The sequence below is a fragment of the Dasypus novemcinctus genome, chromosome 2 (genome assembly GCF_030445035.2).
Source record: "Dasypus novemcinctus isolate mDasNov1 chromosome 2, mDasNov1.1.hap2, whole genome shotgun sequence".
Taxonomy (NCBI): Eukaryota; Metazoa; Chordata; class Mammalia; order Cingulata; family Dasypodidae; genus Dasypus; species Dasypus novemcinctus.
In genome coordinates, this window is record NC_080674.1 from 71,770,117 (window position 1) to 71,782,958 (window position 12,842).

The 12,842-nt window shown below is 35.6% G+C and overlaps 1 protein-coding gene across 6 annotated transcripts in view; it reads left to right on the plus strand.

Annotated features, from left to right (window-relative positions):
* Positions 1 to 12,842, plus strand: part of BDP1 (BDP1 general transcription factor IIIB subunit) — a 122,930-nt gene that overhangs the window by 94,193 nt on the left and 15,895 nt on the right. For 4 of the 6 annotated variants that reach the window (XM_012527949.3, XM_012527953.4, XM_071208499.1 and 1 more), the window contains 7 exons: positions 908 to 1,058; positions 1,275 to 1,455; positions 4,856 to 4,922; positions 5,292 to 5,469; positions 6,215 to 6,419; positions 9,581 to 9,620; positions 11,116 to 11,383. In XM_012527949.3, coding sequence (XP_012383403.2) covers positions 908 to 1,058; positions 1,275 to 1,455; positions 4,856 to 4,922; positions 5,292 to 5,469; positions 6,215 to 6,419; positions 9,581 to 9,620; positions 11,116 to 11,383 — 1,090 coding nt within the window. The remainder of the gene's footprint in view (positions 1 to 907; positions 1,059 to 1,274; positions 1,456 to 4,855; positions 4,923 to 5,291; positions 5,470 to 6,214; positions 6,420 to 9,580; positions 9,621 to 11,115; positions 11,384 to 12,842) is intronic. The other 2 variants (XM_012527950.4, XM_012527954.4) reach the window with 1 other exon arrangement.

Consider the following 12,842-nt stretch of genomic DNA (forward strand, 5'->3'; position numbering starts at 1 on the left):
GTCTTCTTTGGAGAAGTGTCTACTCATATCTCTATTTTTTAATTGTGTTATTTCTTTTTATTATTGAGTTGTCAGAGTTTTCTACAGACTAGTACCTTCTATTTTTAAAACTTAATATATTAAAAAAATCTTTCATTATGATCACATAATGCTCTGTTTCATTTTTTAATGGCTTCATTATATTTTGACGTGCGTGTTGACTCCTACTCCCACTTCCTTCTCCACCTCCCCTCCCTGCCAAGGGCCCAACCCTATTTATCATATCCAGAGTGCATATAGCAGTCTGCCTAGATTGTATTGAACTCTTACCTAGAAGGTCTGGATTGCTAACATATTTTCCTTGTTTCGAGGTTACTGCTTTCTAGGATTTCCTTTCAGCCAGCAATATCTATGGTACAGTATATCTATGCAATTAATTCATATGCATCATAATTATTATACTCCTTGAACAGTATCCAGAAACTCAGTGAGCAGGCTCAGGGTTACCTTATATAGAAGTCATATTCTTCCCTTTGTGGCATTACTTTTTGCAGCATAGCTCCCTCCCCGGTACTTCCCCAAGACTTCTCCTAATGTAAAACTAGCCAGACCTCATATGTACCCACCTATAAACTCCTTTTTGTATTTGGGTTTCTAATCTAATGGTATAACCATGAAGTAGGACTGTAATTGCTACAGTAGCTAGGAGTGAAATATGTGCAATGTAGGATTCATTAATCATCTCTTCTACTATTCAAAAATTTTATTGGCTGTGACCATGCCTTGTGAATAAGCTTGCTTTTTGGTTTAACAGAAATTTGGAAGAGTCACTATATAGCGATCTACCTCTTAAGAGAAAATGTTTCTATTATGGAAATTTTATCTGTGCTAATTTAGACTATATCTTAAATGTGTTTTTTTATTTAAGAAACTGAGAAAAATACTTCCAAAGGAACAGAATTGGAAGATAAAAACCTTGGGTCAGTTATAACAGCAGAGAGTAAGAAGCAGAGCAAATTGACATGTGTACATAGTATCAGTGGGACCAGTATTTCTCAAGAGGGAAGCCTAATGGAAAGGTAAAAGAGAGAAGAGCTTCTGGAATTTGGTTTATATTCTATTTCAAATATAAGCTATAAGAATTTTACTTAAAAAGGGATCCTGCTGCATTAAATATATTTTTAAAGTTTTGTAAAGCATTAAGTTAAACCATCTTTGAAGCACCTTACTCTAAAAATTCATTTCTTGTATAGTCGTATGCCTGATTTTGAATTCATATTAAAACTCTTTTTCAGAAATGATGACCAAGGAGAGGCATCTCAAGAGATTCAGATATTGTCAGTTGCTCCAATAGTTACCTCTGAGACAGTGCCCCACACACTTGGTTCGGGTAGAGGTCTCAGTGAGGGTTCTATTGAAGAGCCCCCAAGAAAGGACGACAGTGGAGACAGTGTGTTTACACTTCATGTGTCAGAGGTAAAAGATTGTAAAATATAACAAGGGGTGGTCAGGGTGTTTTCCCCCTATTTTTTAAAAATAAAGGTATGATTTGCATAGAATAAACTTGACCCTTTTTAATAGATAATTCTATAGGTTTTGACAAACATACACAATTGTGTGACCATCAGTACAATTAATACTGTTCATCATCTCAGAAAATTCCCTTATATCTTTTTTAAGTCACCTCCTCTTTCTACCCCCAGCCTCTAGCAACCACTATTATGTTTACTCTCCCTATAGTTTTGCTTTTGCAAGAATGGATTGTGACAGAATTTTAATTGAGTGTATTTTTGGTCTCTGGAGCATAGAATTAAAGCTGCTGATACCCAGTTTTGTTGTAAAAACTTTGAAAAAAACAGTGTTTTGTGCACAGAGAATTCACCTCTTGCTTCTTAGTTCTTGGATCTCAGGAGTTTGTTCACAGAGCATGCTTTTAGTAAGATGCTAACTACCACATATCTGTCACTGTGCAAGGTCCTGGGAGTACAAAATTGTGGGAGACAGATGAGTAAATGGATGGTTAAACTCAGTTTGCTGGATGCTCTTATAGATATTTGCATAAGATTTTATAGAAGCAGTTCTCAACACAATCCAATTAAACCAGTTTCTGGGAGTGGGGTCCAGGTATTAACATTTTTTTTTAAAAAAGCTTCCCACATGATTCTAATATGCAGCCAGGATTGTGAAAGCATCCCCAGTCTTGAAAAACATACTTAGCCTGTTAAGGGGAGAGGAACACATATAAAGAACAGATACAAAATAATATGACATGTTTAGGGAACTTTAAGTATTATGTATGGAATGTAAATGAGAAAATGGTTAGAGATGAAGTTAGAAAGGTAGTCTGAGGACGGATCATAAAAGGATTTTTATGACTTGCTGAGGAGTTTAGATCACATCCAAAGTTATGAGATCCCTTCCACCACTGTGCAAATTTTTATTTTCATTTTTTATTTTGAAATAATTTCAAACTAGAAAAGTTGCAAAAATAGTGTGAAGAACTCTCATGTTCCCTTTACTTGAAATCATTGATTGTTAACATTTTGCCACATTTGCTCTTTCTTGCTTTTTATCTGTAGAAAAAGTTTTTAAAAACTGAAACTTTTGAAAGTAGATTGCAAACATGATCCTTCGACCCCAAATACTCCCACTTGTATGTATCTCATAATAACACAAACACTGTCCTGCAGATCAAAATACTAGTATCACACTTAGGATATTTAACATTGATTCAATAATATTACATGATATAGAGTTTCTGTTCAAATTTCCCTACTTGTTCTGATCATGTCCATTATAGTTTTAGAGGAGTACAGAGCAGTACATAACCTGGAATTTTAAATTGTTTCCTCATTATTGGATTCAGGTTGCATTTTCTGGCAAGGTTACTACATCGATGATATTGTGCTCTTCCTTTTGCATCATATCAGGAAACACGTAATATCAGTTTGTCCCATTATTGGGAGTGCTCTCTGATCACTTGGCTAGGGTAGTACCTGCCAGATTTCTCCATTGTAAAGACATCTTTTCCACTTTGTGTTAATAATAATCTGTTGATGCACCCACTGTAGAAAACAGTTTAGCAAAGTTCCTCAGAAAGTTAAACATAGAACTACCACATGATCCATAGTCCCACTACTAGGTTTATATCCAAAAGAAAGAAAGAGAACAGGAAAATGAACTGATATTTGTACACCAGTGTTCATAGCAGCATTATGTACAATTGCCAAAACGTGAAAGCAACAATCCCAAGTACCCATCAACTGATGACTGGGTAAACAAAATGGGTAAAATGGGTAAAAAAAAACAACAACACAGAATGGAATATTATTCAGCTGTAAAAAGGGAGTGGAATTCTAACATATGCTATAAAAAACATGGATGAACCTTGAGGAAATGTTGAGTGAAATAAGCCAGACACAGAAGGACAAACATTATATGATTTTTCTTATATGAAATACTTAAAATAAGCAAATTCTTAGAAACAGAAAATATAATAGTATTTAGCAGGGCCTGAGGGGAGAGAGGAATGAGGAGTTCTCACTTAATGGGTATGAGTTTCTATTTGGGATGATAAATATGTTCTGGAAATAAATAATGGCGAGAGTTATACAACATTGTCAGTGTATTTAATATCACAGAATTGTACACTGAGAAATGGTTAAAATCGGACCAAAAAAAGTAGTTTGTCAGATGAAACCCAGCAACTTTAACCCAGTAGTTTTAGTATGCAATAATGATCCCTTGCCTGAGTCAATTATTACGTTGTTGAATGCACAATAAAAGTTACAGTTTTAAGCAGGAGAGAATGGTAATCAGAACTGGCAGTTTTGAAAGATGATCTTTGTAATCTTGTGTAAGTTGAAGGGAGCCATACAGGAGGCAGGGAGACCAGTTTGCTTCCATGCATATGTCACCTACTAATAATATGATTGCTGATGTCATGGGAGAAGAAAGAAGGTTGAGGGGTTTGGATCTCCCAATTCTGTCACTTCAAAAATTATTTCAGGGGAGGGGGATGTGGCTCAAGTGATTGAGCTCCTGCCTACTACATGGGAGGTCCCTGGTTCAATTCCCAGTGCACCTGAAAGAAGAACAGCGAGCTGGCATTACAGGCAGGCACAGTAAGCTGATGCAACAAGAGACACAAGAAGAAAAACATAATGAGAGACCCAACAAAGCAGGGAGCAGCGGTTCTGGTGCATCCTAAAAGAAGACAAGCAAGACAGCTGATGCAACAGGCAGGTGCAGCAAGCCGACACAACAAGATGATGCAACAAGTGACAAAGAAAATGAAAACGAGAAACACTACAAAGCAGGGTATGGACGTAGCTCAAGCAACTAGGTACCTCCCTTCCACATCGGAGGTCCCAGGTTCGGTTCCTGATGCCTCCTAAAGAAACAAGGAATATGAACAGACACAGCAAGTGTAAACAGCAAGGGGATGGAGAGAAATAATAAAGCCTTTCAAAAATTTCAAGGAGCACATTTAGCTCAAGTATTGAGCACCCACCTTCCACATGAAAGGTCCCAGGTTCAGTTTCTGGTGCCTCCTAAAGAAAAGACAGACAATGAGCAAACAACAAGCAAAAACAAAAGCAAACCGACAAGGGAGCTATCAGTTGTGGGGGGGTCTTATTTCGTAGAATACATGCAATTAATTATTTAGTCAGGATTCCTTTATTTGCGTATATAACCGCGTTTACATAAATCAAAGAATCAAAGTTTTATTGGCAAAGCTAAAAGCTACAAAACATTTGAAGAACTGTATATGGTTATGTAAGTCCTTGAGTTTTGAATTCATATTTTTTCACTATATCAAATCATTTTAAAAACTAATTTTTGGTCAACCTCTTTTCCTTTTAATTTTTCATAGCAGTGTATACCAACTACTACTCCAGAAGTCCAACAAGAGAATATAATCAGTCCTCAAGACCTAACAGGTATGATAATCTGCTTCACTAAAGTGCCATAGACCCTAATAGTATGATTTTAATGCCATTTAAGGGGAAAAACACCAACAAGGTTTTGTGGGTTTTTTTTTCTAATCTATGGTGACCTTTTAATAGAGCAAAAACAACTTGAAAAATGTTGGGTATCAGTTTTGTTCCTCAGAATTATAAATCATCTCAGTAATTTATCATCCTTTTCCTTTATGAGATTACTTTTTTTTTTTTTTTGGTGTTTCACTTTTTAGTCTGGAGATAAGTTATTATGAGATTCTCTTTTAGAAACAAAATAAATTAATGATTTTTGTTGTTTTGTGGTTTACCTGTTCACAACTGACTTTTATACTTGCATATTGAATCTAGTTGCTAATGAACATGAAGATGGAGAAGATGAACAAGCATTCATTTTAACTCTGGTGGAAATCCCAACCAATGCAGTAGAGGAATTTACTAATACTGCTGCACAGCTATTGCCAAACTCATTACTGCCAGCACCCATATTGATCAAATCAGTGAATACAGAAGAAAGGAGCAACATGAGGTAATTATTGAGCTAAACCGTTTTTGCTAGGAGTGAAGATGCGTTATGAACTGAATAGTATTAATTGAATAAGTCATTCACTAACATTATTTATAATTGTTCTGGAGATTTTACTTAGTAATTATGTGAAAACTTAGAGAAGAAATATAATGTGATTGATTTTACATCGGATAAAGGTGTCATTCAAATGGATAGAATAATACTTTTATATGAAAACTGATATTTTAAGTATTTTGAAAGCTAAAAAAATTACTAGTCTGGATCATAAAATGGCACCATTTAAGATGTACTTCTTAAACATCTTTATATTTTAAACTATTTTGAAATAAATATACATTCACAGGAAGTTGCAAAAATAGCATAGAAGTAACATCGTTTTGCAAACCTTAATTACTGTAGAAGTCTTAAGTTGTCTTTTAATAGTCATTGGTTAAGATGCTTAACAATTTGTCAAGTAGCATTAGAAATTGAAGCTTGTTATATTAGGAAGGAACAGTTAAAATGAAAAGTTTAACTCCACAGATGAGGAAAACACTATTAATATGCCTCAGATCTATTTCAAGTAAGTAATTTATGTTGCAAGTCTTTCGATATGAATGGAACTGAAAACTAGAATTTTTGTGACCATAGTCCTATATTAGTTACTGTAGTGTTTTTTGGTAGTTTTCTTTGAAACAACTCAGACTTTCATCTACTTAAGAAACTTCTAATTCACTGATTTAATATGTATTTATTTTCTCTGCAGTATGAATTTTCCAGTAACTTCAGTTGCTGAAGATCCCGTGTGTTCATCTAATTCTGGAGGAGATGATTCTGAAAAACCTCCTCTTAATTTGGATCTTGTATCAAGAAAGAGATTTCATTGCAGACTTGAAGAAAGTGACCATGTCCCTCCTGCCAAAAAGAGTTCACTCACTTCAAGAGATGATTATCCAGAATATACCTCTGAGGTAAGGTAGAATCATTAAGCACGTAAATGGCTATATTCCAACAGCTCTATTTCTATTATTTCCTTTAAATTCTTTAAATTCTAGATATATATAAATTCAATTCTAACATTGTTTAGTATAAATATTCCAGGTATAAACAGTTTTGGAATGTCACTTTCAAAGAGTGATGGACATTAATCAGGAACACACTCCCAGATCTGTGACGGTGGTTAAAAATGAAGCCAAGGGAGTAGGTATAGCTCAGTGTTGAGTGCCTGCATAACATGTACAAGGTCCTTGGTTTGATCCCTGGTACCTTCTAAAATTAAATTAATTAATTAATTAATTAATTAAAAAGAGGCCAAAACATTATTTACAATTGTCAAAAGATGGAAACAATGCAAGTGTCCATCACCCAGTGGATGGATAAACAAAATGTAGTATATATGTATGATTGAGTACTATGCTGCTGTAGAAGAAATTAAATTGGGACACCTATGATGACATAAATGAACCTTAAGAATATTATGCTGAATGTTTTCAAAATAAAGTTTTCAAAACTATATAAATATGTTACTTCTGTGCTATTTTTGCAACTTCCTGTTCAAGTTTTTCCATTCTTTTCTCCCCTCTCTTTAATTTCAACTGTTCTGTCTTCTGCATCACTTATTCTTTCTTCTTTCATTTTGTACCTTCTGTTATATACCTCTATTGTGTGCGTTTTGTTTTTTTCAGAAGGTACCAGAGCTTGACCTCAGGACCTCATACATGGGAAGTAGGCACTCAATCACTGAGCTGCATCTGCTCCCCTCTAATTTGTTGGGTTTTTTTTTTCCCTTAAGAGATTATTTATCCTTCCCCTGCTGGCTTCCTCCCCCCCCCCCCTTGTCTGCTCTCTGTGTCCATTCTCTGTGTGTTCTTTCTGTGTCTATTTGTATTCTCATTAGGTGGCTTTGGGAACTAATCCTGGGATCTACCGGAGTGGGAGAGAGGCAATCATTCTCTTGTACCATCTCCGCTCCTTATTCTGCTGTCTTCTCATTGTCTCTCTCTGTGTCTCTTGTTGTGTCATCTTGCTGCATCAGCCGGCACTCCTGCATGGGGTGGCATTCCTGTGCAGGGCAGCACTCACACATGGGGCAGCATTCCTGTGTGGGGTGGCACTCCTGCATGGGCTGGTACTCTGCGTGGGTTAGCTTGCCTTCACCAGGAGACCCTGGGCATGGAACCCTGGACCTTCCATAAGGTAGAGAGAAGCCCAACTGCTTGAGCTGCATCTGTTTCCCCCTCTAATGTGTTTTTGATCTCACCTGTTGTGTCTTTCATTCCCATAAGCTCTGTTGTTTTTCTATTCAGGTTTTCAAATTCTTCTTTGTGCTTGCTAAGTATCTTCTTGATGTCCTTTATCTCTTTAGCTATATTGTCTTTCATCACATTAATTTGACTTTGGAAATTTGTGCACATCTTGTTGATTAGTTGTCTCAAATCCTTTGTCGCTTCTGGGGCTTTGATATATTCCTGTGCTCAGGCCGTTACTTCCATTTTCTTAGTATGGCTTGTAATTTTTTGCTGATATCTAGGTATCTGATTATGATGGTGAGTTTACTCTGTTGTTCAATTTTTCTCTCTTTGTAGGCATTTAGTGGCAGGAAGCAGTGTGTTACTGCTATTCTTTGATTCTTGGTTCAGCCTGTTCTAGGATTTTAGGATTGTCCCTGTTAGTTGCTCAAATCTGGGCCATGGACCCAGGAATGGGTTGCAAATGTGCTTCCAAGGGTTTTGGGAAGGGAGGTTGTAAAGGCTAGGAAAAGTCCCTCTTATTTACTTTTAATTTCCTCACATGCATTTCCTTGGTCTGACAGCAGATGACAATCTTTGACAGCCCTCGCAGTTCAAAGTCTAGTTGGAATATGTTCGGGTCTTTTCATTGAGGTTTTTGTTTCCTGTGCCCCTGTCTCTTCTGGGTGGTGTCCAGCCTTCCCTTGGTTACCTACCTTAGAACATTTTTTTCCAGGCCATTTTGCCTGTCCTTTAGCTATTTTTCTGGGAGAGAAGAGAATCCCATGTCTTTCTAATCTGCCATTTTCCTCGAAGTTGTCCAGTACAATTTTTTTAATTGAACTTTTTGTGTAGTTGTTTCACTCCCAGGAGAAAACTTCCTTTCCTCTCTTCCTTTTTTGGGAATTTTAATCTGTTCATTTGGGGGTTTTTTGTTTTTAATTTTTTTCTTTTAGAAAAAGAAGTTTAATTTGCTTAAGGTCATACCTAGTAGATGTTAGCCAACACTTGATTGTAGATGTGACTCTAAAACCTATAGAATAGTGCTTCTAATACCATCTCTGGAGTATGTCAATAATTATCAGCATGTTCTTCTAGTACATTTATGATTTCATTGTGACATGTACAGTTTTAACCCATTTATTTTGCTTCAGGTTAGAAATTTGCCCCAGTACTGTTTATTTACTTTTTTCCCCACTGATTTTTCTTGCTGACAGTTCTGCTGCAGTCTCTCTCTTCCAGTTATATATATAACTCAAAAACAATGTTAAAGAACTGATAGTGAACATCTTTTGTCATTCATGACTTTAATGGGAATGCATCTAGTGTTTATTAAGTGGGATGCTGTTTTTTTAGATTGATCGTTATTTTTTGTTGTTATATATATATTATATATATATATATATTTTGATGTTAAGAAAATGCCCATCTATTCAATTTTATTAATTTTTACCAAGACTGAATATTATTGGACATCTTTTCCAGAAATAGAGATGATCATAGATTTTTGGCCTCAGATTTGTTGAATTATATTAATAGGTTTTATAAAATTGAATTATCTTTGTATTCCTGGAAGAGTACACACGATCATCGTATATTATTAGTCTTTTTGATGGGCTGCAGAATTATGTTTGTAGTATTTCATTTGATATTTTTGCACTGATGTGAGATGAGTCTGTATTTAGTATCAGTACTATGCTGGATTTATAAAAGACATTTAGAATCTCTCATTCTACTCTGCTCTGAAGCAGTTTAAATAATAGTGGCAGTACTTTTTCTGTAAAGGTTTGGTAGAATTCCCATAAATCATTGTCTACCCTAGAGCTTTCTGAAAGAAAGAAAATTTATTTAAATTTTATTTGATAAATGCATTTCTAACTTTCCTGTAAATTTTCTTATAACAGGTGTGTTCAAAGGAATTGATAAATGTTTTAGAAGAAACAGGTGAGTGAAAAATTTTTAACATGATTGCATTTTGCCAAGTGCCCGTGATTATTTTTGATGAACCTTGTTCAAATTTGGGATAGAAACAGAGTCTTGCTTACTTTTCTCTAGAAGTCATATTTTCATTATTTAGCAGTTCCTCTTCCCTATTGAGACCTTGGATTTGATACTTTGGTAGCCAAAAAAGCTCCTTACATCCTATAATCAAGAGAAGAACATATGGTCACAGGGCTTTTCTGTAATAGCTCAACTGCTACATTTTAGAAATTAGAGGGCTGAGTATAAAACAGTTTTTATAGGACCTTAGCTTCTACCCTGAGAATTAGATTAGTACTGAGAAGTTGAAAAGAGATCTTTACAGGCTTAAGCTACTTTGAGATTCAAAAGATCTTGGAATCTTCTATTTCATAGGAATTTAAAATCTCTCAAGTATTAAACAACTTAGGGTTTACTTATCTCATAACTAAGGCAGTAACATTGTATTCTTTTGTATTTTATATCTTTTTATTTTTTCCATTTTTTTAATGATATACCTGTTCCTTTAAACTGGCTATAGCTTAGACTTATCAGTCACATCATTATCCATGCTTAACCATGGTAGTGATGCTGGGAATTGAAAAAAAAATGTCAATGACATTTTATATGTATGTAGAGAGAGAGGCAGGATGGAAGGGTTTGATAACCTATGTTGCTTCTGGTCCTCTAAGACATTTATAAATATTAATACAAGGCAATATAGTTAACTGTTATAGTTTCCAGCCTCTAGAGATATCCTAAGATTGCTCCCTTCCATCTCCATTCTTCAATAAAAGCATTACAAAATCAGAAGAGAGTGAAGTATTAAATTTATTATATCCTATTTTCAATAGATTTTTTTTTTCTTTCAGTTAGGTATATTTATTAACTACATTCTACCTTCATAGAGCTAGAAAGCTCTTAATGTGGAAACAAGACCTAAGACACAACTCTCCTTAGGGAATAGTTCTTATATTTGATAATAAATTTCACTTAATTTGATTCTAATTAATGGCACTTTGGCTTTTGTTTAATATTAAATTAAAGAAAGAGACTCTTTAGCTAAAGTGAGTGTTTGAGAGTCTGTGGTTTTACTTTTCTTTGAGTCCACAAAAACCTGAATTATTACTTATATTTTGGGTTGCTTAGCTCCTGTATTTTAACAAGCCTTGGATTATTAGAAAGTGGTTTTGTTAATTCAAGAAATACTTAAGGAGGAGGTTTTTTTAGGTCAGGTCAGTTTATATTGATAATGACTATTTGGTATCTGAATGCAGAAACTATTATGATACTTATTGAGACCTTAGTTTTGATATTCTTCATAGTCCACATAACTCCACTAATTATAATTTAGCTTATTTTCATTCGGGTAGGTTTAAAATAGAATACCATGATAGTTTTTTTTTCTTTCAAATGTCAACAATTAAATAGAATTTATTAATTTCAATATGTGTGCTTACTATTTTTTTTTTTTCCCAAGGGGAGTCTTACAAAGGACAAGACATTTTCCCTACCTCAGGAAGCACATACACAACTCCAGAACCTCAGAAAAAGCAACTCAAACCCACTTTTCAGAGTATAAGAACTAGATCTCTTGATAAAGTCATAGGTACACATACAGAAAAGAATACACTTCAGTTACCTCAGGATGAGATGATTGCGTCTGATAAGGAAGGAAAAACTGGTACTGCTTCTAGGTCTAAACAAATGGATAAGAGCACATCATCTTTGAAAACTCCGCTATCCAGGTATCACGAGAATATATTTAATAAATGTTTTTCTCTGTCTCTCTTCCTCTCAGTAAATAAGTATAATGAATATGGAACAGAAATAACACACATATGAAGGTTGAAGCCAGTACCTAAGAATGGTGTTTTAGAACGATATTCCTCTGTTAGTAATGGAAAGGGAAGGCTTTTCAGTAAAGGAAATGCAATAATGTCAAGAACTTTTGGAAGATTGTTCCAGATAAATATCTTTTCCGTAACAATAGCTTTACTTTTAAGCCCTGAAACTTTGACTGTTATAGATAGAAAATCTTTAGAATTGTATTGTACATTTTATTTCCTGTATTGTCATGGTTATTTGTGGGTTTTTTTTTTTAAGATTTATTTTATTTATTTATCTCTCCCCACCCTCTTGTTGTTTGCACTTGCTGTGTCTGTTCATCTTCTTTGTTTCTTTAGCAGGAACCGAACCCGGGACCTCTGACATGGGAGGGAAGCACCTGATTGCTTAAGCCACCTTCCATTCCCTGCTTTGCTGTACTTTTCATTATGTTTTTTTTTTCTTTATATTTTTCCTCTTGTGTCTCTTATTGTGTCATCTTGTCATGTTAGCTCGCCACACCTGCCCATTGCACAAGCTCACCATCCTGCTTGTCCTCTTGAGGAGGCACTAGAACCTCTGCTCCGTGCTTTGTTGTGTCTCTCATTATGTTTTTCTTCTTGTGTCTCTTGTTGTATCATCTTGTTGTGTCAGCTTGCCATGCCTGCCCTTCATGCCAGCTCGCTGTCTTCTTTAGGAGACACAGGGAACCACATCATGGACCTCCTATGTGGGAGGCGGGAACCCACTCACTTGAGCCACTGCCGCTTCCCATGTTTATTTTGATCATCACTTATTCTACAATACAGCAGTTTTGCCATTGCAGAGATAGATGGTTGAGACATAGGGCTCACATCAGAGGTAGCTCTGGAAGTTGTTTTATTGTAGTCCTATTAATAATGTGTGCATTTTTTTTCTCTCGTCACATACAAAAGAGGTAAACCATAGCTTTCTCCCTATAAGAGAAAGTGTGAAATTTAGCAATAAACACAACTTCACGTTGTTTTACTTCTGAAATATGAGGATATCAATAATTGACTTATCAGCAGTATTCAAAATATTATCTCTTTTTTTTTTAATTAATTATTTCTCTCCCCTTACCCCCATCTCAGTTGTCTGTTCTCTGTGTCTGTTTGCTGCGTCTTCTTTGTCCGCTTCTCTTGTTGTCAGCGGCACAGGAATCTGTGTTTCTTTTTGTTGCATCATCTTGTGTCAGTTCTCTGTGTGTGCGGTGCCATTCTTGGGCAGGCTGCACTTTTCTTTCGCGCTGGGCGGCTCTCCTTATGGGGCACGCTCCTTGCGCATGGGGCTCCTCTACGCGGGGGACACCCCTGCGTGGCAGGGCACTTCTTATGCGCATCAGCACTGTGCATGGTCCAG